Source organism: Trachinotus anak, unplaced genomic scaffold (assembly GCF_046630095.1).
Source record: "Trachinotus anak isolate AG129_WGS33_773 ecotype Australia unplaced genomic scaffold, CSIRO_AGI_Tana_v1 ptg000024l, whole genome shotgun sequence".
NCBI classification, from domain to species: Eukaryota; Metazoa; Chordata; class Actinopteri; order Carangiformes; family Carangidae; genus Trachinotus; species Trachinotus anak.
Window position 1 is genome coordinate 2,878,505 of NW_027273875.1, and position 27,450 is coordinate 2,905,954.

At 40.9% G+C, this 27,450-nt stretch overlaps 1 protein-coding gene across 2 annotated transcripts in view; it reads left to right on the forward strand.

Annotated features, from left to right (window-relative positions):
• Positions 1–27,450, forward strand: part of LOC139607708 (rap guanine nucleotide exchange factor 6-like) — a 146,268-nt gene that overhangs the window by 25,088 nt on the left and 93,730 nt on the right. Inside the window, exons 2-5 of one of the 2 annotated variants that reach the window (XM_071460834.1) lie at positions 9,155–9,225; positions 9,950–10,006; positions 14,664–14,747; positions 25,224–25,293. In XM_071460834.1, the coding sequence (XP_071316935.1) occupies positions 9,155–9,225; positions 9,950–10,006; positions 14,664–14,747; positions 25,224–25,293 (282 nt within the window). Of the gene's footprint in view, positions 1–9,154; positions 9,226–9,949; positions 10,007–14,663; positions 14,748–17,429; positions 17,887–25,223; positions 25,294–27,450 lie in introns of those variants that run through there. The other variant, XM_071460835.1, reaches the window with a different exon arrangement.

Below are 27,450 nucleotides of genomic sequence, written 5' to 3' on the forward strand. Positions count from 1 at the left end.
CAAAATCATTGAATAATAAAGTGTCTGTGTGTCTATATTGTGTATATACAAAGATGTATTTGACTGCAGTCAGGTCAATAAAGCCTCTTTGAATATGAATGTAAATTTGAAAAGGATGCACTGGGAGTGATGACTTACACCCACTTTATGTCTTTAGTCGTGCTGTGGGCAAACGCTCAAACAACCCAGCCACTTTTGAAATATCATACACTGCAAAAACAATAATCAAAGTATAAAATGTAAATGCTTAACACTCTGATGCCCCTTTTCTCACTGCCTCACAAAGTTCATCGAAGACAAGAAAGAAAGGCAGAAAATTCCTGTGCCTACTTCATTCATTTCAGCAAAAAAAAAAAAAAAAAAAAAAAGAAGAACTGCAGCTAAGATCAGATTTTCCATTTCTGTGTGTGGCAGTGTTTTTGTGCGTATGTGTGCGGCTGTTTGGTTTGGCGGGTGGAGAGATGGCAGCTGGTCTGGTGCTTCTTGGGCCAGACTCGCTCTTCGCCATCTTCTAGTAGGAGTAAAGAAGGAGCAGACGTTCCCAGCACAAAGTTAGAAATGGTAAGAAGTTGCCATGATGCACAGTTGGCATCCCTCCCAAGAGGAAGAGATTAATTTGAAAATCTACAAATGTCTAACTAACCATCCTCTGAAGATCTATTTTGGACTATTTGTCTTCTGTTTTGCTGTGTTAAAAGCTGTTATTTTCTTGTTTTGCTGGTGATCGGACAAGCTATATACTATAACTGTAGTTGTGAGGTTCATATGCAAGTCTGAGTCACGTACAAGTTTCTCTTTTCTGGTCACGACTGACGCCTCCCCCTGCACTCACTCCCTCCTTCCTGCTGTTTCCATAACTCGCTCCACCACCAGGACCACGACTGTCGTCACTGGGCTTTTTATGAACCCAGCTCCTCTGTTCTCATAGTGCGGAAACTCTCAGGGTCCAGGACTTGCACTGTATTTGCTTTCAGAGTGTGTATCACTCTGTGCTTTTAATGATTTGCTGAATTATCCGATCCTTGAGTGTGTAATTCTTCTCGATCACACTGTGGTAAAAGCTTGGGAAAAAAAGTCTTTGAAGCTCTCTGTGCGAGCAGAGTGAAGTCCCTCTCTCCGACCTGGGTTTGTTCCTGAAAATAGGTCCTTTGTCGAGTAGAAAGGAGGCCGATCTGTGTGCAAGAAGAGGGGATTTAAGATTTAAGTGGTGCAAGTGTACTTGAAACCCCACACTGATGCTGACAGCGATAAGGCCAAACTGCACAGTGGAGCAGGATTGTGACTGAGCTTCTGTGTTGTATGGTTCATGATACTAAGGGATCATAGCTGATGTTTTAGGCCCTTAGGTTTAAACCATTTAGGCTTTAGGAATATTAATGTGATATGTGCTTGACGTTAAGCTTTCACTTGAGCCTCTAAGTGTCTGGTAAGGAGATTATGCAGCTATGTACACATTGAACAATGACCAAGACTGTATGTTTCTCCCCTCTGGTATTTTATTTGACTCCGAGATGGTGATGTTTTATCAGGAATAAATGTATAGCTTTCATTAGTAACTTTCCAAGTATGAATACGAGGCATTATGGCTGCCATAATCAGATACAAACATAATCAGTCAATCTTTGTCTTTGATTAGCAAACTCTGTCTCAAAGCAAATTGTGGAACAAAAACAAGGTGTTTCATAATCTAATCATATACTCTTCAGGTAAAATCTATTTCCATTTGTATCATGTTCTTTTATTATTATATTTACATAAAATTGTGTCTCCACACAATCAGACTGATGGGCATCACTATGACAGCATAGTGTACAGTATACGAGTGGAGGGGACATACAAATAATAAATAAAGCACACAGGCATTAGTTTGTCATTGATGTGTGGATTTGTATTACAGCCTTCACCACTCAGAGGCAAAAATGTCAAACTCTTGTCAGTAACTTGACGGTGTGTTATATGGTTATACTGGTGGAGTGTTGGCCCCTCAATTGCTTGTCATCACTTTGCTTTCAGCGATAGTTCCCTCTACCCACCCTCACACTTCAGGGTTTATGGTACAGTAGAGAGCCCTCATGCTGGATCCCCATTACATGCAACCTCTGACAATCTGACATTGCTGACAATGAAACAGAGCATGTCCATTCAGTGTAGATTTGTACGGTGGATTACCACACTGCACTTTTATAGAGTTGGCCAGTTTCAAAATGGAGTATTGGAGCCGTGGAAGACGCGCAACTTCTGTGGGCTGATGAAACACTGGTGTCCCGTTGAACATTTTTTCAAGCATGCTGGGTTGTGTGGTTTTTATGTATGGACCTTGTCAGCATATTTCGATATTTACAAGCTTTGCGGCTGTTACACCAGACTTTATAGCTCTAATATTCATCATATTTATTCCACCATTTTTCATAGATAAATAAATTATAATGATTTTCTGTACAGTACTTTTGAAGTCGTGCAGTTATTCTGATTTTAACTTTCAACCTTTTTTTAAAAGAAATGCCTAAATATAATCACAGAGGTAGAATCATGTGAATATTGTATTACTGTGTTACTCATCATCATCCTCATCCAGAAACTTTTCTTACAAAACTTAAATTCTGATAATACACACACACACACACACACACACACACACACACACACACACACACACACACACACACACATATATATATATATAAATAAATAAATAATATGTTCTCATTAGAAATTCTAATATATAATGTTTTTGAGGCATTTTCTAAATCTTAAAATTATGCATTGCGAATATACTAAATCATTCTGATCCCCAGCTTTTAGACTTGTTTTGCTATAGCCCAGCACAATGTTGACACAGAGGCTGGGGGAGTCAGTAGTCTATGTAATGTAAATGTTAAAAGCTGGCTCCACAGGCAGGATGTTAGCCAAGCTGTTTGTTCTGCCGGCTTGAATGGTCGCGTTGTATCGTCTGTCTACAATGTCCTCTCTGTCACTGAAACACCGACCGGCATACTGTACATTCTGGTGGAGGTGGGAGTGGGATGAGAACTGAACAAAGGCAGGCTCAGCTGGAGTCCAGACCCAGTTCCTCCTGAAAAGTCTACTTTTCACAAAGACTCAGTGGAAGAATTTCGAACTCTGTGTTTTCAGGTTCATGACCTTCTATACATGAAATTTAAACGGCAGAGTTTCCAGAGTTGGGATTGTAGTTTTTGCACAACAGTACCCTGCGTATTTCTGACTAATATAGGAGTGCCGCAGCATCAGGAACTATGTGTTAACAGGCTGCTTGTTGAAGGGAAAGGGAGAAATGTGGTGGGTGGGACAGCAGCCTCTGTACTGCTACAACTTGCTTTTGTGTGACTGATCCAAGTTGTGTGCTGCCACAGCTTGTTTATGTATGAGTAACAGGCATACTTTAGCAAGCCGCATGTCAAAATGTCAGTGTCCCGTCAGGCTTAGGAGAGATAGAAACAAACTGCACAAAACTGCTTTCACTGGAAAATGTGGACAAGATAGAAGGTGACCAGATTCAAGGTCTGTGTTCAGGTTATGTGACAGCTCTCTTTTCTATAACAGTCATGTCCTGTACAGTCGGCAGCAACACCAATTTCAAGTAATTGTTTTGTGTGTCTTGCTGTCTGGATAGAGTCTGCCCTCATGGAGAATTTAATTAATCCATGTCAGATTATTTAAATGTGACAGTAGGTAGATGCACAGTATCTGTTGGACCAGGCCTCATTAAGCTCAGAGAGTGGTGTTTCAGGCCAGGAGGTGGCAGCAGCACTGTGGCTACCTCAGTCACACACATGCCGTGTGAAAGCACACACACCAGAGCAAACACAGGAAGCTCAGTGCATCACTCATCATCTCGGTGGATCAGCTTCATTTGTCTTACTTTAAGCCTGACAGCCACATCTTTTATATGTTATATTAATTCTTATTTTATTTCTGCAGAAAGAAAGTGTTTTTTTCTCTTGAATGACAAACACATCTGCTTTGAACACGTGACCATGTGTCAAATAAAACATGAAAATCTGAGAACAGCTGCAACAAAAGTAACTTGGTATCTTTGTTTTGATCACATGAATCACACTTGAAGGTAATATCACTATAAGATTTATTTTTTTTTTATATCACTATAACATTTTATAAATTATAGTAAGTTGAAGGAGATCCTGAGAAACATCCAGCTATGTAGGAAAGTAAGCACCTTCACTTACAACTGGGATTGAAACCTCCACCAAATTTAAGAGTAGACTCCAAATGCATCTCTTCCTCTAAAGTAAGATAATCTGGCAACATCGGCCATATGAGACCAGTTTAAATGAAATGCTGTGGCCTCAGCTGGTGATGAGTTGGACTGGATGTCTCTCCTGAGGTTGTGATGTCCTAATCACAGACGGGGTCATCAGGTCTCCATATGAGCCTCCAGGGAGGTCAGGTCAAAGGTCAGAGGTCACTGCAGAGGGTTGCTCCGCTGCCCTGTGCTGTCCTTAGGGAGGGCAGGACAATGAGACAACAATGCATGGCACGTGGGCTTGAGGGTAATGACATGAAGGACATGGCTTTGACAGTTGGACATGCAAAGGGTTTTGCTTTTTAATATATCAAATCATCAGAGATGATTTGTCTTCATATGTTAAGACAAAGCAGACCTTGTTATAAACACTGCCGTGGGAATCATTTTCTAAATCACTGGGGGTGGAGGCATCACTACATCAAAATATAGGGATTGCTTCCCCTGTGCAGGCAACCAAAAACCAGACCACAGCCACCACACCCTCAGTTCATATCCAAGCAGTGTATATGTGCATTGAAGGCACAGAAAGAGAGAGAGAGAGAGATTGGCGTGGGCGTTGTAGTGATCACATTACCATCCGCTTTTGGTGAGACTACAGATTGAAGCGACAGAGCAGAAATTCCCTCCTCAGACATCCTGCTATCTGTCCGTCTGGGCCTATTGATGACCTGCTTTACACGAATCAATACATGAAATACGGAGAGCTGACTTCATGGGCGTGTGCTAGTAGTAGAAGAATTACTACGCACCTTGTTTTAGGGTCATGTAGTAAAGAGTCTATCCATATATACGAGGCGTCACTGTGCAGATTGAGCTATCTGTGGGTTATCTCAAAACTTCCAGTGGATTCACCTGGATTCACCAAGATCAGGATATCATGAATGCCAAAGCCAAGTTTTTTATAGTATAATTAAATTGTTGTAAATAATGTTTTAGTTGTTTTTATTTTAAATACATAATTATATTATTGCATTTTATCTTTCAGGTATAAGGAATGCTGCCACTAAGCAGCAGTTCAAAGTTTTATTTGTCACGTGTGAAGGTACTGTGTGATATAACCAAAGCAGTGAAATGAGGTTCCATGGACTAATCAATAATGACATTTTAATAGATAGTGATAGTCCACTGAGCAGCAGCATTGATTAAAGATTTGCTCAAGACATATAAAAATACTCTCTTGTATCTGTATAAGGGTTTTCCATGAAAAATTTCTGAAACTGCTTGTTTGAAATTCCTTAAAATTATATTTACTCCTTCAGAATATTTTCTTCTCTGTATTTTTTTGTTTTAAAGTTTTTGTTAAGAAGTCTAACTAGTGGATATATGCCTCCCACTTCATCGCATTTGTGGAAGTTGTATGTTGGGCCAAAGTTGGCTTCCAAACTAGTCACAAAATCCTGCTCATATGTGCACCTCCTAAACTAGATAAAGGTGATCACAGAAAGACTTTTCATCTTCAACTGATGAATGTGAAAACAGCTTTCTAGTGTCAAACTCTATACATCATTCTGCACAGTGAAAGTCAAACATCCAAGTAAAAAAATAATAGGCAAAACACGGTTATGGTGGGGAACATTTGCGTATGTCGATCTGTGTTTGATCTTATTCTCTGTAATGAGGGTTGGTCAGGCCAACGGCAAAATACTAACAAGTTAAGATAAATGTCTTGAGGCCACGTAATACATTTACCTCTGGTAAAACGATGCACTTGGTAGTTCTACTGTATGTCTTTTTGAATCAGGCAGAGCATTTAATGTAATCCAGGGATACACTAACAAGCGGGGGGGGGGGTTGCTTTTGGGGCTATCTGACCTAATCTGAGCACCCATGCTAGCAAGTTACCTCAGGCCTGTGTGTCCAAACGTACACACACTCACTGTACACGCACATGCACGCTCAGCAAAATGACAGGAGTGCTTACTGCAGCAGTTTGTTGTGCTCACTAACCCAGTTAACTCTGATTCGAAGTCAATACAGTCCTACTTCCTCACCACTGTGAACCGGGCTTTTCCATGCGTGCTCTCTGCTCACTGTCTCTCTGCCTCAGGGTCAGTAAATGGAGCTTACAACTCTCCCTGTAAGGCAGCTGGCCAGGTCAAGCTGTCTGTCCTTCAGCGTTTACCTCTTATTTAAATGGCTGAGAGCCCGGTGCTCAGTGTCTTACAGGGCTTGTGAGGTTTTTCTTTAGGAGACACTTGGGACAAAGTCTATTTTTATACGTTATAAGCATGAAATAGCTCTATTGAAAATCCAAGCACCGTGCATTATGACCTCGCTGGAAACACAGTGAGAAAGACAGTTTGCCTGTTGTAATTGTCGAAATTATAACAGATGTCATGAAAATTTCTCAGATACTGATACCTGGTTTCAGCCCAGGGAGTTCCCTAAACTAGGCAAGGTAACCATAACAAACCTGAGAAATTTGCAACCTATTAGTCACAGTCCATTCACATAGAAGGCAGCAGAGGAACCAGACACTATAAATAAGTCTATTAGATTTCTTTTTGACACTGGTAACTAGATATTACTGAGGTAGCACAGCACTGATGTACCAACTACTCGGTATAAGCCTGGCAGACAGGAATTCACCTGACTCATTTTATCACCTTGATCTCTAATGTTTAATCCATGCCTCCCTCTTTTGTTTCTGTCTTTCTCTCTCGGTATTTCCCTTTGTCTGACTGCTCACTGTTCACGCCCTCCTTCCCTTCTTTCTCACTCTCTTCCTCTTGCTTACTTTCTCTGTCCCCCTTCTCCTCCCCCGATCCTTCCTTCCTGTGTCAGACAGCACCAACAACACATCAGAGGTGTGTTGGTCCGTTGCATTAAAGGCTCCCTAGTCCCCAGTGTTGATCTCTGCTTCCGCTGGCTCCCACTGCTTGACTCACTGTACAAGTGCACACATGCCATGTTCACACACACACACACACACACACACACACACACAGACACACACAGACACACACACACGTGCGAACACACCAGAAACTATGCTTTGACAGAGGCACGCTCCTCTTAAAATGCTGGACAGTACTTTTCTGACAAAAAAAAAAACAAATCCTCAGTCAGCTTGAGCTGTAAACAAAAACCAGTAGTGAGGAAATGTTGTTCCAGCAAAGGCAGCACACTGCAAATATGAATTTAGCCTCCAGGGGTTTTCTGATTTATTAGTTTCAGATTAGGGCATTGTAGCTGTTCCAGTTTTTTTTGTGTGTTCTTGCTAAACTGCAGCTGTGGCTTGGCTTTGTCCTAAAGAGGGATGATTGTTAGGGGATTCTTTTTTTCTCAGTTCAGCTGTTAAACGTTTCAGACTTTCAGCCAACTAGAAGCCTCTAGTTGGCTGATGGACACGTAACTGTTTTTTTTAACTGAGCATTTCAATCATAAAGGAAAAGTTTGACATTTTGGGAAAAATGTCACGCTTATTCAGTTTTTGAAAGAGTTACATGAGAAGATTTATATCACTCACATATTTGTACACTCACTATGAGGCTACTGCTCTCCCCCAGCTAACTTAGCTTGGCTTAGCAAAAGCCAGGACTCATTTCCAGGCAACCAGCAGAAACTCCAGAAAGTTACTGGTCCTGACCAAAAATATTCTGGCACATCACCCCCTGTAAAATGGTGAATTTTCATTTTTACGCCTCTGTTTTTAATGGATTAAACAAACAAGAATCAGTGTGTTAGTTAGTGAGCCAGTGGGTAGATGTTGTTGACTTTGGACAGACCCATGCCAGCTGTTTCACCTGCTTTCTGCGTTTTTCCTAAACTAATTTAGCTTTAAATTTACAGACATGAGGGTGCTAATGTGTCAATCCCGTCATCTAACTTTTGGCAACTATTCCTTTAACCTGCAGATTTGTGATGAATTCGTATACACTGCAATCTTGATATAGTGAAATAGTCTATAGAGTCAGTACGACTGGAAGAGAAAACAGAGATTTCCAAAAGGAATTAAGTCATGGGTCCATCTGTTCTCTGTAATGAATGAGCCTGTGTCTATCTTTGTGTGTCTTTGTGTGTGAGAGCATGTGTGAGCACATAACCAGTCAACCATGCTGTCCACCTGTTAAAAGGTACCCGCTCTGTTTGCTTGATCCTACAGATGCTTATATGAAGCTGCTCACTTCACATACACACTCTGTCAGCCTCTTAATGTTTTGACAGCCGGCCCTGATAGAGGACTATTTTAAGGCCGTGGGTGGATATATCTGTGCGTGTCTCGCTGCTGTCATGTGCGCAGATAAGTGGTATGCCTGCCCGTCTGGTTTTTAGGGCGTCAATTTGATAGGCAGCGTTTGGCATAGTCCAAGTGGCTTCTGTCAGTGAGCACGCTAACACTGGATGTGATTTACATGGTGCTGAGACGTTTCACACACTCTAAACAATGAGCTAATCTTTTAAAAGCTTTGACTTCTTAAATACTAAGCTCACTCAGCAATTGGCAGATTTTACAAACTTGCGTGTTGATATATATTGTTCGAAAAGGCAGTAGACAGTTTTTAGGGATGCACCGATCCAAACTGTCGGATGGACATGGCTGGTGATGCTGACCTCATTAAGCAGATTGGGTATCAGTGAGATGTGACTGTTTCACATTAAAGACTTTTCAAGACTGACATGTGACAAAAGCCTAATTTCCATTGTCACATGTTTAGTGGCACAATCCATGGCCTCCTGTCACCTTATAAAAAAATATCTTAGTGAGGTTTATAGATTTTAAATTCTGTACAAATGGTACAGGTGTCTGATCAGTGCTCTGTGTCAGCAGATACCCTGAGCTGAGGTATCAGAAGTTAGAAAAACAGTGCAGCAACTTTTTCCTTTCTTGCTTTATAATAATGATTTCATTGTCTTTCTGTCCTGTAGGACCTGCACACCATCTACTGTCACCTCTACCACATGGACGTCCTCTCCCACCTTAGGGAACATCAGCTAAGGTAAATCATTTCTGATAATAAATGATGGCTAGATCACAGTATCAGTTCACCAGATGAACTTTAGAGAAGCCTATAGGGTTGGTTTTTCCACCTTGGCTTCAGCATTCACAGGACATTCAGGCTGAGGTGGTTATGGCATTCATACCAAGCATGTTTGAAATGTTCTGCTGAAAGCCAGGAATGTGGTGTTAGCAAGTTTCAGGTTGAGCTGAGCAGGTTATGACAATGACATTTGAACAGTAGTCTTCATATTAAATGGTGCGTCAGAGGCCTCTTCCTGTTGTTAGATTACAATCTGAACCATTTACAAGAAATAATTCCACAGTGAAGGGTGTTCAGGACACATGGAGACGGATACAAACATCTGAGAGTTTCTCATGCTTGGTAATTGAATGATACAATTGGTATGCTACCAAACCTCTGTCCATAATGAAAATAGAGTACTCCTGAGCACATTTGACTTGTGTTTACAAACCCTAGTTCTTTTGTAACTCGGCTCAGCTGACAAAATGCAAATACACAACAAGGTTCAGGTACAGCCCACACCAAAGAAAATGAAACGTTGGTTGGGGTGCAGCCAGAAAAGAAGTAGTGGGTCACCTTAACTCTGAGCTGATAAACAGTGGGAGAGTGTGGTGCCTTCTGAGAAAATGTCTAGGATGGATATGTGTATTAGGGAATTTTTTGGAGAGAAAAAGTTAACGTCTTTGTCCTTCTCTCTCAGGTCGATGTGTACCTCAGCCAGGTATGAGAGACATGAGGCTAACCACATCCTGTTCTAGTAAGTACAAGCTCTCACCCCGTGCAGGAAGTCTTCTGCTGTGTTCTGCAGCACTTACACTTTCTCTCTCTTTTTATTTTTATTGAAATATCTGTTGAAGGAAGACTGCTTTATTCAAATAAGAATTGTTTTTTATATTTTCATTCCCAGTATTTACCCAGTTGAAATTTCACATTATATGCATTGTTTCAAAAATGTCTTAATTCATGATCACAGAGCTCGTAACATTGAAACGGCACAATAACAAAGCAGTTGCACTAGAGCAAATTATGACTTGATCGGGGCAAATCAGCATAGTTGCTAAGAGAACAGCAAGCACCCTGGGACGCCCATGTTCATGCCAATGAAGGAACATGTTACCCATGGCCTGGCCTATTGATGTGTTTTTAACAGTTTTTGAACGCCAGTGGAGGTTTATGGCACAGAGCAATGAGATTTATCAGGCTGTGATCTGTGCTAAATGTGTCAAACTTGTAAATATCCTGAACCTCTGTGTAACCCTGTGGCATCCACCTGGCATATGATGATTTTAAGCATCACCTCACATTTCTTCACAGTTGAATCTCTCGCTTATTTAACATTAATCAAGAGAAAATGTTACAAGGAAAAATGAGAATTAAGGCTCCTAAAATTCTTAAATCATCCACATTATGTGCTGTTTCTTAAATAAATGTTAAAACTGCCTCGTAAAGCCTCAAGTCTTGCTCTGATACATTTTTCTGAAGCCCACTCCAGGTTTAAGATCAGAATACTGATCAAGAACTGACAGTAATGTCGACAGATCCACTGATAGCCTGTCTGCCTTCCCTTCTGTCTGTCTGTCACGGGATGTGAATAAATGGATACTGAGATGGATGAGGTAGACGACAAAAAAAAAAGTCAGCTCAGCATCATCATACAGTGTGGAAAAGGAGAGAAGAAGAATGAGAGAGGAACAAGAGTGTAGTGAAAGAGGGAGAGGTACCAGAGGGTGTTGAAAAGAGGAGAGAGTGGATGATGAGAAGAGAAGGGAGGAAGTGACAGCAAATGAGGGCTGTGAGGAGGTATATTAAAAAAGAGGAGAGGCGCGCAGAGGAGGAGAGAAAACAAAAGCAGTGTTTAGAGGGAGGCGAGACAAGAAAATGAAGCAAGGAATTTGAAACATGGTAGGAGAGCGATGAAGGCAGCAGAGATGTTGAGGAAGTGCGAGAGAAAGAGGGAGGACCGATGAAAGGAAGGAGAGAGAATTTCCACATCCTGTTGATGTATTATCATCATCACTACAATCACATTAGACACTTAGTGGTTTAATTTACTATCCAATAAACACACACGCAAAATCTTCCTCTGTTGCCCCTTTACCAGGTGCGAGTCTTAAGTACGTTAACCCAGAACAAAGCGCCTGCCATGTCTACTTAGTCAGCTACACACCAGTGTCTCCCACAGGGTGAGATTTTACTCGAGGTGGTGGATGGCGAGGTGTGTGACCGATGAGCAGAGACTCGCGCAGTAACCCAGGTTATTTTCTGTATGCGTAGATGCTACAATTTACTGATGTTCCCTAAACACCTCACATGCAGGCTATTGGTCGACACTAGTGGTGAATGCATACAGAGAAGCCTCTGCTCCCTATTCAAGTTGAAACTGAGTGATTTTATTTACCTGGACAGGTCTTAATCTACCTGAGCGGCCAGCCCAGATAGAGTCCATGTGTGGGAAACACTACACACTACACACTACACACTACACTACACACTATACAGACGGCAGATGAAAGCAATCAAGGTCTCTCTATTGAAACTTTGGTAGTAGTTAATCATGTTGGCTGCACTTAAACACAACAATCCAGGAAGAAACTAATCTGTACAGTGTTTTTTTTTTTTTTTTAAACTTGATTGTTTTAGACTTCCAGTTTTTCCTATGCAAAAACAGCAAAGAAGAAAGCAGGAAGAGAGGGAATGACATGTATAGCATTGATGCACCCAGGAGTAAGACTAATGAGTCTCATTATTGTGTAGATTCTGTTTATCAAGTTCCCCTCACAATAATACAGTCCCCAACATATCTTTACATTCTTGTGTTGTGTGACCAACTTTTGCACAAAACACAAATAAATCCAACAATTATCAATTTACAATGAAATAAAACAAAAGAAAGTGCAAAACATTTGAGAAACTGGAACCTGTGACTGTTTTTGGTGGATAAGTAAATAGTCAATTGCCTTACCTGTGTTTGACAAATGGTCTTCATTCTTTTTGTTTGGGTTCTATGTTTGGTGTAAAATGTCATAACTGTGGCCTTTTTTGCTCTGTGAATCCAAGTGATCACTTTTTTAAAACTGTGTCCACAACAGTGACAGCTTTTTAGGTTTTCTGTATATGAAACCTGAGCTTCTGCAAGTATCCATTAGTTCCTCGTTCACAAAATGGATAAAGTGTATTAACTCACATAGTCTCTGCTAGTATTTGTCAGAAAAGATGTTTTCAAGATTGGGTATTTACAACAGTGGATGTGAAGGCCATGAACCACTTAGAGGCTCAATCAATGCACCATCACTACTGAAATCACTACTTTAATACAGTATTTATCATACAATCTCACTTGAATAGATGAAGTGAAGTCTGCAACAAAATGAGATTTTGCACATATCAGATCCTCCCAAACCAGCTATAGAAACGGTCAGGCTCTGTGTGATGTTGTGATTTGGATATTGTGTATGTAGTTTGGATGTAGCTCGGTGATAGTGTGCACCCAAGTGACACAAAGAGATGGAGAAAACGATGTGGAGACAGAAAGAAATAAAGCAAAGGAAATTCATCGATAATCCTCAGGTCGTGTGTGAATACATGTATCATCTCATAAAATCTGAGTTTGGGAATTAGATTTCAAAATTGCACAGAAATACCTAGAGAAAGGCCAAATAACTAGAGAGTAAAGAGGCAGTCTTTATCAAATAAAGCCGTTTTGACTGTCTCTCCAGGTCTCTGAGCTGCAGACTATCATTTAAAAAGCCACCTACAATTCATATGTAAATGTTTGCCAATGCTTCAACATTTAAAAAAAAGTTTTGAGGGAGAATGATATTCAAACATGTATACATCATTAATTTATACATGTGTATTCCCCTAAAATTAAAATCCCTCCATGGCTTTTGTCCACAGATCTCAAAAAGGATAAATATCCTTTGGTTTGTGAATGTTAATTAAAAGTACCATTATGTTTAAATGTGAAAAAGCTATGCCTATGTATTTGAATGCATTCAGAAATTATTTGTCCACATACATCACACAGAAAAGCCACTGTTGTTTACCAGGGAACACGAGGTGATAACATGTCTTTCCATAACGTGCTGCTCTTCCCACCATGGTGCGTCTCTTATCTGCACACTTGAAACACTCCTCATTTCTCACTCCCTGTTCCCAGTCTCTGGATTCATATTCACAACCGCAGGCACAGATATGTTCTCCTCTGTCTGACCTCTTCATCGTGTATGATTGTGCCCAGGTCTTTGCTGCTGACTCGAGCACTCGGCTGATTATAAAGTTAATTAGACTGGTGTTTTGGGTTAATAGACAGAATGAATACATGAAATAGCACGGACAATGACAAAGCTCTTTTTCTTTTTTTCTTTTTTTTTTTTTTTAAATGTGTTAATTTTCACATGAAAGAATTCCATGTTGTGAATGATAGAGCAGATTGCGTGTCCCTCTCAGCTCTGTTTGTTCCACCCTTTTATCATGGCTGCTTGACGTTAATGGATTTTCCCCACCTTGCATTCATGGCACATTATATCATGTCTCTATAGTGCTTGGCATTCTAAGAACACATTTATGCTAATGCAAAATGCATCACTAGGGACTCAAAGCTCAGATGTGCACTTTATATTTTCTTTCAGAGGTCTCACTCTTCAGTTCTTTTTATATAAACCTCTACATTTTTCAAAGACTTGGAGGAAATGTCATGTAAGAATCCTGGCTTGTATTAAATTGGTCTTTCTAGACAGTTCAGCCATAAATGTATGGATCCATAAAGAATAGAATAGACCTAAGTCAACTCAGAATCAGCAAAAAAACATATAACATGGTGCAGAACATATTTTAGGAGCAGAGTACCATATAGAAGTAAGTAAGTAGAGCTATGGTGACACCTGAAATGAGGCTGCAGTAGCTGCAGAGGTGGGGGAAAAAAATCTCAAAAAATTATTCATTTTAACTTCAGGGGATTTTTAAACTTTCCAAAAAGCTCCACATAAGCTTCACTTTGAGAGCCACCCAGAGTCATCAGAAATAAATGGCCCACCCTGTCGTAAATGCATGTTCTTCAGTGACTGATGGTACAATTTTTCATATCCATCCTTATCCTTTAAGTTAGTTTTTTTTCTTCAGGCTGCCAAGTTGAGCCACAAATTAGCCAAGTGCAGATTTAAGCTGAAGGTACTAACAACATAGCATTCATTTTAGACAAAAAGCATACGTGGCGAAAAAAAAAGAGTGGAGAAAAAAAACAAACATCGGAGCTAATTTATTCCCAAACATGAACACAAGAACGGGAAAGAATGGGAATATTGGAAGTTCACATTGTCCATGTTTTTCTGAGAGATTAGGTGTTATGAAGTGCAAACGGCAGTGATAGCCTGTTCCAGTGTTTCACACCAGTGTGTTCTTTCTCTCTGCTACAGCCCAGACAGCATTGCTACCTGTTGGTACATCCTGCTCTCCGGATCAGTCTTCGTCAAGGAGCACATGTACCTGGCAAGGTGCTGGTATGTAATAACAATCACCAATACACACACACACACACACACACACACACACACACACACACACACACACACACACACACACGGTGGGTGAGACAGGAGGTGTCATGTAGTGAAAGCAGGTGGGATTTGCCTGACATTAAATGTGAAGCTAGCCTATCTTGTCATCTTGTCAGATGTGTGTTTGTGTGTGTGTTTCTGTCTGTTCGTGTGTGCATATGTAACATGATAGGAGAAGCGGCATGTCACAGAGCAGTAAGGTATGAAAAGACAGGTTTTACTGAGATGTAGGGGAATGCTGTTTGTAAAATCTGCACCTACCCATACACACAAAAACACTCACACTTGTGTGATGCAGTGCCATGATGGGCTAGAACAGATTTCTAGTCTCACATGAAATCCTACATCCTTCACCACGGTTCTTCTTATGTGGTACTGTACCTCAAATGTACCATAAACGTACACAAGTGAACCCTGACTATTTTTTAAGAGAAAATCAAATTTAAGGAGGTGTGTGCGAACGTATGCTGGCACAGTCTGATACTACAGTCTAATCCTGCCTTCATGAACTTTTCAATTTTAAGGTTTTGTTGAAACTGTGTTAAAGAGACGTTGGTTCAATTATATGGCATATTGATGGTGTGGACAAGACATCTTCTCGTTTTGGAGGGTCTGTTTTGTTGACATCATACTTAAAGGACCCCTATGTAAGTTTTGTTATTGCTGAATAGCCAACATTAGCATTATTGCCAATTATTAGCAGTTGTTTACTTAACAGTCTTGCCAAGACCTTTAGCCATCATTGCACTTGCAATACAAGAGACTATAATGGTCTCTGAGCAGCACTACTTCTTCAGGGCAGACAGTGGGCGACAGTCACTCAGTATTGGAAAGTAATGAGACAAGCCGGAGCTAGCTAGTTAGCATAGTCATTTCAGTACAAGAAAAAAGAGACAGAAATAGAGGCAGGTCTTGGCAAGTAAAGGCATGAAGTTTGATGCTGAACTCATGTTTCTTTTAGCCTGGTAAATAAACAGCTGTTAATCGCAAAACTTACAAATAGCTCATTTAAGTTGGTTTATAATAACTTGTCCATCATGGGCAAATATGTGAAAAACAAATTGTAAATGGTTAAAATGTGTTGCGAAAACATGATATGAGAGTTCTGATACTGATGAGTTTATCAGAATAGTCAGAAAGAAAGCTCACCAACATTAGGGCATTGAATAAAACACTTATTCTGCATTTGACAGTTGTGTTGAGAGAGTTGATGAGGGAGGACCTTGGCTTTCTGGGCAGAGGTTCATCAGGAAAATGTGATCTGATAAACCGATATCAAAATAAAAAATATCAGGCCCCCTTCCTCCCCAGAGTGCCAAAAAAGCTCATAAAATACCTTACAGAGATTTTCCACCTGTTTAAACACTGGAATTGGTTGCAGAAGGGAAAGCTGCGGCCGAAATAGCTTAAGGTCAGTGCTCAGTGCCAGTATTTATCTTCCCTCTGTTGTTGTAACAGAAGCATTGCTACCAGAAAAAGGAAGGAGGGGGCAGGCACCTTTTTGTTGTGTTTATGTGTAAATCAAAAAATTATGACCTCCTGGCTGAGAGCTTCACCTGCTTGAGGGCATTTGTCAGGAGTTGAGAAGGATGGCTCCAGTATGGTCTCAAACTCCATCATACATTCACATTTACAGGGTTCCTGTCAGTCATGGAATTTCTGTAAAAGGAAGCAGCTCTTAGTTTTTACTGCTCTCTGGGGATGTCAGTGAAAGTCATGGAAAATTATGAGACCACAGGAACATACTATGATGTTTTTTATTTGGTTTTCAGCCAGTTGGTGCTTGTTTTAATAGTGAGTTTGTCCATATGAGATAAAAGTGTTATTGATTCTTGTGATTGGATAATTGCAGCACCGAAGGTAGTTGAATAAAGCAGGAAATATAAATCATGAAAATTAGACTTTAGGGTTTATTACTAATCACTATTTTCACTATTAATTTTTTAGTTGTTTGATTTATTTAATGTCTGAAAATAGTGAAAATGGCCATTGCACTTTCCCAAAGCCCAAGGAGACATCTCCCAGTGTCTTGTGTTCACTTCAAAAACTTAAGACATTAAGTGTACTGTTACATAAGACAAAGAAAAAGTATCAAAGCCTCCCAACTGAGGGGGCAGGCCTGATGGAGTATACTAATGCCTTAATTAAGATTCTGGACACCCACTGCTGCTCTCACTGTTAGTCACTTCTGATGGAAGTGTCGACCGAATGTGCCAAACTGAAATGAAGTCAATAAAATCTTAATGCAACAGTTGGTGCAGTGGCAGTTTATCCAGCAACAACAACAACAACAACAGCACAAAGCACCAACTGACCAACTGTAGCAGAAAGAGTAGTCGGCCAAGTATCAATAACCTCAGGGCAGCTAGGACTGTTTGTGTGTGCATGTATGTGTGTGTGTGTGTGCGTGCGTGCGTGCGTGCGTGTGTGTGTGTTCGTTCATTCCTGTGTGGGTCAGTTGATAAGAGAGTGAAGGGTGGGGTGGGGGAGGGTTAATGCCCTGCAAAGGACTGGAGGGTGTGTGTGTGTCTGTGTGTTGGAGTACTACTAGCAGCAGGGGAGCTTGGAAAGGGTCACAGAGGGAGCTAATGGGGGGAGTGTTGTGCATACGTGTGTGTGTGTGTGTGTGTGTGTGTGCGTGTGTGTGTGTGTGGAATGCGGAACCCCTGGCAGAACAGTGGCTGGCCATGTGTTCCTGAGCAGCCTGCCCGCCTGGAGCCCAGAAGCACATCCAGGCAGGAAATGAGCAGACTACACACACACACACGCACAGACACACACACACACACCTCTCTGGAGCCAGCGGACAGACAGACGGAACAGAACAGAGTAGAGCGGGAGGGAACACACGCACTCCTCTCTCAGTTAAAGACAAACTAAAAGCTTGACAGTCACCGACTTCTGCTTTCTGAGGAAACTTTTTACATGTTCACACTCTCTGGAATATAAAACACAAACTCGGATCTAAACCTGGATAACTGGAATATTGTACTTTCCCCACTCCTCCTTTTGGATAATATGCTGGATATAATTTCACTTATAAGGAATCCAAAGACGTGGACCCCCAACAGTCCTGTTCCTGGTTAGTGATCTACAAGTTTTTGTTTGTGTTTCACATCTTTTAGTTGAGAGACAGTTGCTGTAATGTAACAGCCACTGCAGGCTAATTCAGTCAAGATTTTTCAAAACTCCCTCGCTCTTTCTGTGTGCATTCTTCCACCCAGCATGCTCCATTTCCTGCCTGCCGTTGTTTAACCACCTCGATGGCCAGGAATTCCCAATGGCACTGTGGCAGGATAGCTTACCACTGCTGGGCCCCCACAGCTCTGAAAAACACACAGCTAACGTCTGTGTGTTTTTGGTCTTTATCTGCACTGATGATCTCTTTCACATTACCAAAAAAAAAAAAAAGGGTCAAAATATGTGTGCTGGTGAGGTTTAATTAATGGTTACTGGTGAGTTATTCATGATTTAATGTGCAGTGAAGAGTGACAGAAACAGTGAGAGAAAGGAAATAAGGTGGATCACATCCTGATTTGGATGTAAACCTGTAATGTCAAGAGCACACGTGATAAAATGATATTATGGATGATGGAATTTGGAAATTTCTTTCAGTCTTTTACATGTAAAACACTGACAACACTGCTCACCTTTTATCTGATTCCTCAGCGTTTCTGGGAATCTGCTGTGCTACGAGAAAGTACAGCAAGATTATCTAGAGCAGTGTGTAACAAATGTACGTTCAGTCAAGCATGAATTGTTATCTCACTCTCTAAGCTATGAGGATACTTTAACTGCCCTGGAGTTTAGCAGCAGCTGTTGGCAGAGCTCTGTTGTACTCTGATATGCTGAGGTTTGAATTAGCCCCCTTAACTGATCCCACCTTTGTAATGTGTCGTAATGTTTCTGAATGACCCACCACGTCATTCCTCAGAGTCTGTCTGGCAGTTTTTTGTGTGTTTATGTGCGCTGGTGGTCTGTCTGTAGTGTTGTCTGCTGGCCAGCTCTCCAGTCTTCTTAAATGTGTGTGAGTCAGTGTGGTCAGCGTTAGCCAACCAAACACTAAAGCTGAGAGGAAGGACAGCCGAGAGAACTGAGAAGTAAAATAGTGTGTCTGAGTTACATTTTGGTCTGCGGTTTTCTTTCTTTACTGTTGGTCATCATTACCATGGAAACGTTGGTGCCAAACAGGCCTGGTCCTCTGTTTGACTTTGATTTTTGAGTGAAACTTTCACAAACTTGATGTAATCTCAAATTACACACTCAGAGATTGTCTACACCGTGCAGCCCAACACAACATGTCAGCTTGAAAGGGAAGCTCTCACTGTTGCCAAAAACAAACCTCTCTAGAAGTGCAGAGTGTAAAGTTTATTTGTAGGTTGTTTTTGCAGACTAAGCTACGTTCATCTGTAAACCCTGCATGAGAAACACAGGCTCCTCATTCACTTGGATTAACTTTGTAACGTTAAAGCTGTATTTCTACTGTTTGCCTTGCCATCATCACAAAGGAAAATTGCCGCTGGTAATTGGTATCTGATAACTCAGACTGGACTGTCCCTGTACCTGAAGCACCACATTCCCCACTAACACAGACCTTTGCATTGTTTTAATGCAGGGCTGTTTTCAGTCTGAATGCCTTCTAACCAGTCTAACCACAAGTTTGTTGATGATTTCCAGTAGTGGCAGATCTGTAACAAGTGGCATCCAAACAACACAAAATTTCTACCACAAGTATGCATCAGAAATATAAATAATTTTCCTTCTGTTTCTTTCCCTGCCAGTGTCCTTTAGCAAGATGTTGCAGCTCTTCACTGCCGTTATACTCTGTGTCAGGGTGTGTGTCATCACATACATGTCAAAAATGATTGACATTTTTGTGATTTTGCACAACCGGACATAAAACAACACTTGTTGCCTTACAAATCCAAAGCCTATATTTTAATATTCAAATGAACTTTATTCTCTTTTTTTTCTTTTCCTTATCCTTTATTAATAGTACTATTTTGCTCTCTTGGTCACATTACTGTTTTTTCCAGGCTTTGGACACCTCCGGGTGTGTGTGTGGCCTTATTTTCTGCGCCGGCTGTCATGCTTTATTGCCCAGGGCTCTGCAGCTGTCACTGGACTGGGGCTGAACCTGTTCTTCCCTCTGCCAGCGACTTGTTTCTGCAGGAAAAGAGAGCACAGAAATCATCACCTGCTGAAATCCAGCACAGGCACCGCTTCAATGCTGTGAGAAGTGTTTGCCCCTCCAAGAAAAGATGACTTACTTGGAAAATGAACAAACAGACTTTTAGCCTATCCAACAACATGTTGCAGTGAGAGTTTTTGTCAAAGGCTAAGTTTCCAAGACAGAGTTGTTTCAGTGATTTGAAATAATCTAGGTTGGGCATGCTGTGGGGATGCAAAAGTGGTACAGTGGTCTTGAAGAAAACAGACCTTGAATTAGCTTCCACCATAACAAAGTCTGGCTGTTTGGCAGACAAGTTAATAGTCTAGTTTTGAATTGCCGTTGTCAGTAATTTGGTGTATTTTGGTCTGAATGAAAGAGTTACAGGTGTAAAATGCTGTTTCCTGTTTTGTGTGTGTGTGTGTGTGTGTGTGTGTGTGTGTGTGTGTGTGTGTGTGTGTGTGTGTGTGTGTGTGTGTGAGAGAGAGAGAGAGACAGAGAGAGACAGAGAGAGAGAGAGAGAGAGAGAGAGAGAGAGAGAGAGCTACAGCTCAGCTTGCATTACCTGAACTGTTTGATATCGATTCTTCACATTGATGTTGTGATCAATCTGATATTCTAAGGAGCTCTGAACATACGGTAGTTATGTTGTGGAAATTCAGAACCGCTCAGAAGACGTCTTTATTTCTGGACAAGCATCTGGTTTTTTGTTTTTTGCTGTGCACCTCAAATAAAGCTTCTTTTATTTTATGCAGACATAGAGTGGAACTCCTGAAGAACTTTAGTGCAGAGAAATGTCAATGACAACAGTGATTTGTGTGCAAGAGTACATAAACCTGTAGAATAACTCTCTAGACTGTAGCAATGACTCATGGGTAATATGTTCATCAGCGTGTTCGTTTCATGAAACGCCAAACCCGCTTTTATTTTGCCAGGCTAAAGACAAATACAGTAGTTTGGGCATAGTGTGGTTTCAGAGGTTTGCTTTATTTCTTCTGTGAGACACAGATTCATACCAGCTGACAACAGAGAGGTATCAGATCTCAGTTCAGTCAGTGCAACAGCAGCATTTGGTGGCTACACCCACACGCACACACACACAAACTCAATTGTTCACCAGTGGTTGACTCAAGTTTGTAGATTTTTCTATGTTTGTGGGAATGCAGTAGGTCAGAGAAAGGAAGACACATGGGAAGCTGCTGAGGTGTATTTTTAGTTTTTCATCCAACCATAACTACAAACACACACATTCGCAAACTGTATTTTTCCTTTGTTTGTCTCACCACCCCACACACACACACTCACACACATACACAGTGAGAAGATGGGCTTGGCAGGCTTTGTGCGGTGCTGACAGGGACCATGCGTCTCGCCTCAGTGGAGTGTGGAGAGATCTGTCAGAGTCGGGCTGACCTCCAGGCTAAGGGCTCTGAGACAGCTCTGAGCCCAGCAGACTGCATTCCTCCCTGGTAACTCTTAAAACCACACCCGGGTGTTCGTACTCTGGTGGGAGCTGTTGTATGGATAGTCTATGAATTTAGTTGTATTTATTCAGTCTCTTATAGGTGGTTTTTCTGATCAGAATATTTGAGTAAACTTGACACGTCTTTCACAAATGACCAGAGATGATTTCGATTTCTGTGGTGTGAAACCATTTGGGGAATTTGAACTGGTGGACCTGGTGCTCCAGCCCATGTGTTTGCAAGCATCTACCTCCCTGAAGTGTCACTGACAGATGACAGTAAACCCATCGCAGCTCGAGGAATGCTTTCTGCAGCTGACACTGGCCTCTGACCTCAATGTGGGGAGGCAAGAAGAGGCAGAATTTCCCAAGAGAGGGGTTATAAGATACCACATGTCTCATAATTATCTGAGATACAATTTAAAAAAAAAAAAAAAAAACAGCAATAAACACATATTGAAGGCAGGGATATTGTGTTAGAACTTCATGTCAGTTCCTTGAAGTTTAAATGCTTCTTTCTCTGTCAGAGCTATAAATGGAAATAAGTAAAAATCAATATGAGGGGTAATGGCTTATACTGTCCCTGGATTCACCTGACAAGTGCACTTTATGAAAAGCTAAATTGTCTAATATTTTGTACATTTAGTGAATAATTTAGCTTCCAGTAGAAATACTGCTGTAATCCTTTTAGGTTTAATTGTGTTGCCAAAAAGCAGTAGGGCTATATCAGCAGGGATGGATGCTCTGAGGTGAACCTCTGTTTCACCTCATTCAGGGAATCCTGAGTCTGAACAAGAGGATATGCAATGTACCCGAGTTCATGTGGCAGTGAGACGTCAAATAAATTCATTCGCAGCTAATTTGGTTCAGCTGTAATGAGAAGTGGTCATAATTTTCATCCAGTGGCAGCTTTCTTCGACACCAGTGGCTGTGGATATCACTGCTCCGAGTGTCAGGCACAATGGCTTTGATTTCACAAGCTCTTCACAACCATTTCCTTTTACCGTTTCCTAGAATATCCGTCTGTTGGAAGAAAAACAGCACATCCAATTCAGAAGTGTATTAAAAAAAATAAAAAATAAGGACTTTCATCTTTTTTTTTTTCCATCTTCAGAACACATTACGAAGACAGACTTTCATCTGTCCTAAATCAAGAGGCTGACATTATAAAATTTGGGGTCTGTGCCAGTGTGAATCTATGATTAAGGATGTGATGAGATGAAAGTTTTTAATTTTTATTTTTTGGCCCAGAGAGAGGAAGGGCCAACCGTAAGAAGAGAAGAAAGGATGAAAGGGAATGCAGAATAACATGAGGAGAGAGAGCGATAAAACAGCAATGCAGAAAAAAAATGCAAAGGGGGGGGGGGGGGGGGGGAGTACAGTGGACAGGATGTGGGAGAGGAAGCAAAAGAAGAACAGAAAGGAGAAGATGATGAATGAAAGTGAATGGACTGAGTGGGAAAAAGATGATGGGACAATAAAATGAGTTTAAAGGAGAGGATGGCATGGGGGGTGGAGAGAGGAAGAAGCATAAATAAAGGAAGGGTGAATTCAAAAAGATGAGAAAGTAATGGGTAAAGTCCTCCTTCTTCTCCCTCCTTCCCTCTAAGCGACCGTGTGAGAGACAGTGTGAGAACGAGATGTGAGAGTGAAAGTTGGCTCTCTCCTGGCTCAGCACGCTTCCATAATTAAAACCAGCCGTTCCTCCAGTCCTTAGACAATGCTGAGTCGCCACTTTGAGCATGCTACAGGGAGCAAGATGTGGTCACAGCCCTGTCTGTTCTCAGGGATCACGGAGCTGTTCAGACGAGGTATCTCTCACACACTCACACACTTAGACGGTTGGTGGGAAACAGAGAGACGGATGACTACCATATGCAGAAACACAGACACTCAGAGAATATTCAGAGGTGTCTCAAGAAATGTCTCAAAATTCAAACACTTTTGTAACACCTTGTTTTGTCTTTGACTTCAAGACATTTGACATGTTTGTATTTCAAGGTGTTAGATGTGCATTGAGTAAGATATCAACACTGTTCTGTGTGAGAACTCCAAAACGTCACAATGACTTTGACAGAAATTATCAGCAACTACTATGATGGTCAGTCAGATGTTGAAGCCTATTTTTAGGAAACATTCCCTTGTCCTATCTTCTCATATGACAGAATTGGCTTTTGGCCATAACTCAAGACTTCATACGCTAATTATGACACAATTTAACACAAATGTCAAAGGCCATCTTCACTGTGACATCATAAAAACCCTTCTGGCTATTATTCAAGATTGTAACTCAGAAACAAAGAGGGAGATTGTGACCATATTTCCTGCAACTTGAGGCATACAACCACGAGGTGGTGATTCCAGGTTCACTATTAAACCATAGATTAATAGTTAGTTGATATTAATCTATGATGAAAGTAATGTTTAGTTGCAGCTGGAGTCAACCCACTGTGGCTTTTGATTCTGTTGAGCATTTGTTTTGGGCTTCTGAGAGTAAAAATGGTGCTGTACATCAGCTGCACGAGTTTTGAAGAAATCCTTATTTTAAAGTAAAGCGCTTTTTGTGTTCTGACATTACCAGTTAGGAAAGAAATCACACTGCACTGCTACAAATCAGCTTTTCAGAATCTATTTAGAAGTCTGCCAAAATGTTTTGCTTGTGTATGCTGCAGACCGGGGCTGCAGGGAGAAGGGCTGACAGAGAAAAAGGGGTTTTTACTATAAGCAAACACATTCTCACAGTGAACGAAGGAGTCATGCAGAATCTCCGTGTGACGAGAAAAGAGCAGCCTGACCCACATGGTCTCACCAGAGTATCAGCTGCTCTCTTACCGCTCATCAGAGGACACACCAGTCAACAGGCCAGCTGACTGCAGCTGAATCTGTGAGGCCTGCAGACAAAGACTCACATTGTGCAAAGAGTCCCACTAGAAAAGCTGGTGTACAATTTTCATCATTCGACATTCTCATGTGTGACAAAATACGAAATACATAACGTTGATTCTATTCCATTTTTATGACCATCACAGTTGGCTGAGAGCTGATTGTGTTTCTGGTCTCTGCGGACTGTGTGCAGTTGTGTTGAGGTGTCAGCCACAAAGTCATATTGATCTACAGTCAATTTTTTTGCAGCGGTTAGACCTTCACCACAAACTGTACTACAAAACCACGTCAGAGACTTGTAATACACTGGTGCCAAGTCTTAGGTGTCTGTTTCTCTACATCCTTGCTTCTCTTACCTGTAGCTGATTGAATGTTTCTCAGTAGACTTCACACAGATATGAAGTGGCGCTAAATCATTAATACTGTTTTATGAAATACTGAAGGAATTGCTTTTATGAAAATAGTTCTTGAGGGGACCTTAAAAATCTGCAACACTGATATAAAAAAATTATTGCCTCTTTAAAATTCTGTCCTGTAGTAGGATATTTGCTCAGTATATTTTTGCAGGATGTACTGCTGTTGACAGATGTGGGTCTTGTGGACCAGTGCTACCACTTATTGGTGCACATTACAGCAAGCACATGTTACTTCTCATATGGTGTGTTCAGACATAAAGTGTGTACATGAACTGCACACCCTTGGTTTCATTTTACATATAATCCCTCGGGCTATTACAGTAATTCAATCGCGTAAATGCTGGTGTTCATCTGTGGCTGCGTGAATGTGATTGACTGCATCTGTCTCCACTGTCAGTGTGTGAGGATTGTCTTATCTTTGTGTTGGGTTATTTATTTAGTTATTTATTGATGTTGTTACTTATTTTGTGTGTGTGCTCTTTCAACAGTTTTGGCAAGCAGCTGGGGGGCAGACGAGGCTGTGAATGCATCACTTTAGAGCCGTCAGAAATGATTGTGGTGAGTAGACCCCCTCTCCGTCTCTCTCTCTGATTGCCTCTCTCTTTCTTTGTCTCCTTCCCAATCACCTCTCTTTTTTATCCTTCCACCTCTCCTGTCTCTGCCCTTTGATTTTATTCTTTTTTCCATTTTTATTTGATGTCTGTTTCCTTTTTCTCCCTTTCTTTCATCTCCCTTCCTCTCTGCCTCTTCTTCTCTGTCTCTCTCATCTCCAGTCTTCCAGTCTGTGCCCCACTCCCACCCTCTCTGTACTGCACCTCTTTCCTCAAATTCATATTCTAATGAACTTCATTGGTAGTATGTGAATTTGTCGCCAAAGCATTTACCGTAAAAAAAAAAAAAACCTATTGTGGAAATATTCAAGCCAAGGAAAATTAGAAAATACATGCCAGGGCCAAAGCATCTCATGGAGACTTCCCCAGCAGGACTAGTCTGAAATGGTTTCACATCTGCAGAAAGTCAACATTCATTTACATAAATAACATCTAGACTGTGTCTTCCATTACAGATTTGTGAGTCAGATCTTGGTGAATCATTCCTCTCTTAATCTACTGGTAGTTTCTGTGTGACAGGGAACACTTTGATGTTCGTTTGAGTTTTCATCAAATACATAGACCACCAGCACAGACTGGACATCAGTACAATTACTAATGTTTCCCTAAACTTTGGAGACTATCCTAAACCATTCATTCATAATAAGTTAATCGTGCTATATTTGGCATATACAGATGTCATGTGTTTCTGTCTGCCTCCACAAGGTTGTAGTAGTCACCAATCTCCCTGTGTCTTCCCTAAATGTCCTTCTTGCTCTGCTGTCTTCCCTCTCCTGAGTCTCTCTGTCTCAGGACCTAAAGGGATCAGCTGGGATGAGACAGGATAAGCAGTAATGTTTTACACATAAAGCAGCAGGGAGCATCAGATCCACCTATATTGTTTGATAGGGAATAAAAACAAACCTGGAGCACATGTGACCTTGTGGGTTCTTGATCGTTACTTTGACCTGTAACAGTGAGGTCAAATGACTCTCATTTGGTATAGAAAGTCCCCAGAGCGTTTGAACAGATTTTTTTTTTCAAGAAACCCCCATCTGATATTTCTGCTCTGTGTCTATACAGAATTAGATAACAGTCATTTCTGTAGCCAAAGAAACAAGTTTGAAACAGTTTCATCCTTAGACTGTCACTATGTTTAAGTGAGGCAATAATGTGCAAGATCTTCTTGTAAATGAAAGTCAGTTTTACCACCCTTCATTGCTCATTGTTGTAACACAATAATGATTTAACCAGTTTTACTCTGAAAGTATTTCTCTCAATGCTTCAGTTAGTTCTTTACTGGGAAAATCCCCTGTTTTTGCAGGAAATCATGTTTCCTCTACAGGCGAAAAGAAGAAAGGCTTTTCAAACTTTCTTTGTTCTTCTGATTGTATAAATTAACTGTAAAGTTCAGTTTTAGTTGGCACAGTTAATAATGTTGGCACGTCAACACAATTAACATCGATATTCTCGCCTAACTCTCAGCAAAAAAACAAACCAGCAGATTTACCAAAGTGTCAAATATTGTGAAAATTCTGACTCTGAAAAACATCAGTATTGCAATTGTGAGTTAATAATTATAACTAGTTATAATTATGTAATTATGACTATACAGCCATTGCTTTGTCTTTAATCATGCAGCCTATTTCCTATATGCTCTTTCAGTATTAGCAGCCAAATGTGATGAAGCAAACTCATACATTAGTCATAGTCAGTGTTGGTTTGTACTTGGTGTAGGTTTGGGTTGTTGACAAGAAAGAAAGAAAGAAACAAAGAAAGAGAGAAAGAGAGAGAGAGAAAATTTGCTTTTACATAATGGGACACTAGTAAAAGACAGTGTTTTAATTGAACAAAGCTACAATTCTGGATACAGGGGAAGTGAAGGAGTAACACTGTCCCCTCATCAACCAGTGGCCCCCCAGGAAACGGCGCTGTAGCAACCACACTCAGGAACCAAAAGTCCCTTTTACATATTGCATAACTACCACGTGTAAAGAACTGTGACTGACAAATTAGACTGATAACAGAACAGTGACAAAGACACAACTGTGACACAGAATGAGCAGCATCATTGTCATTTACTGTCGCTTGATGGAATTTCCCGACCTCACATATCTTTGCTTTA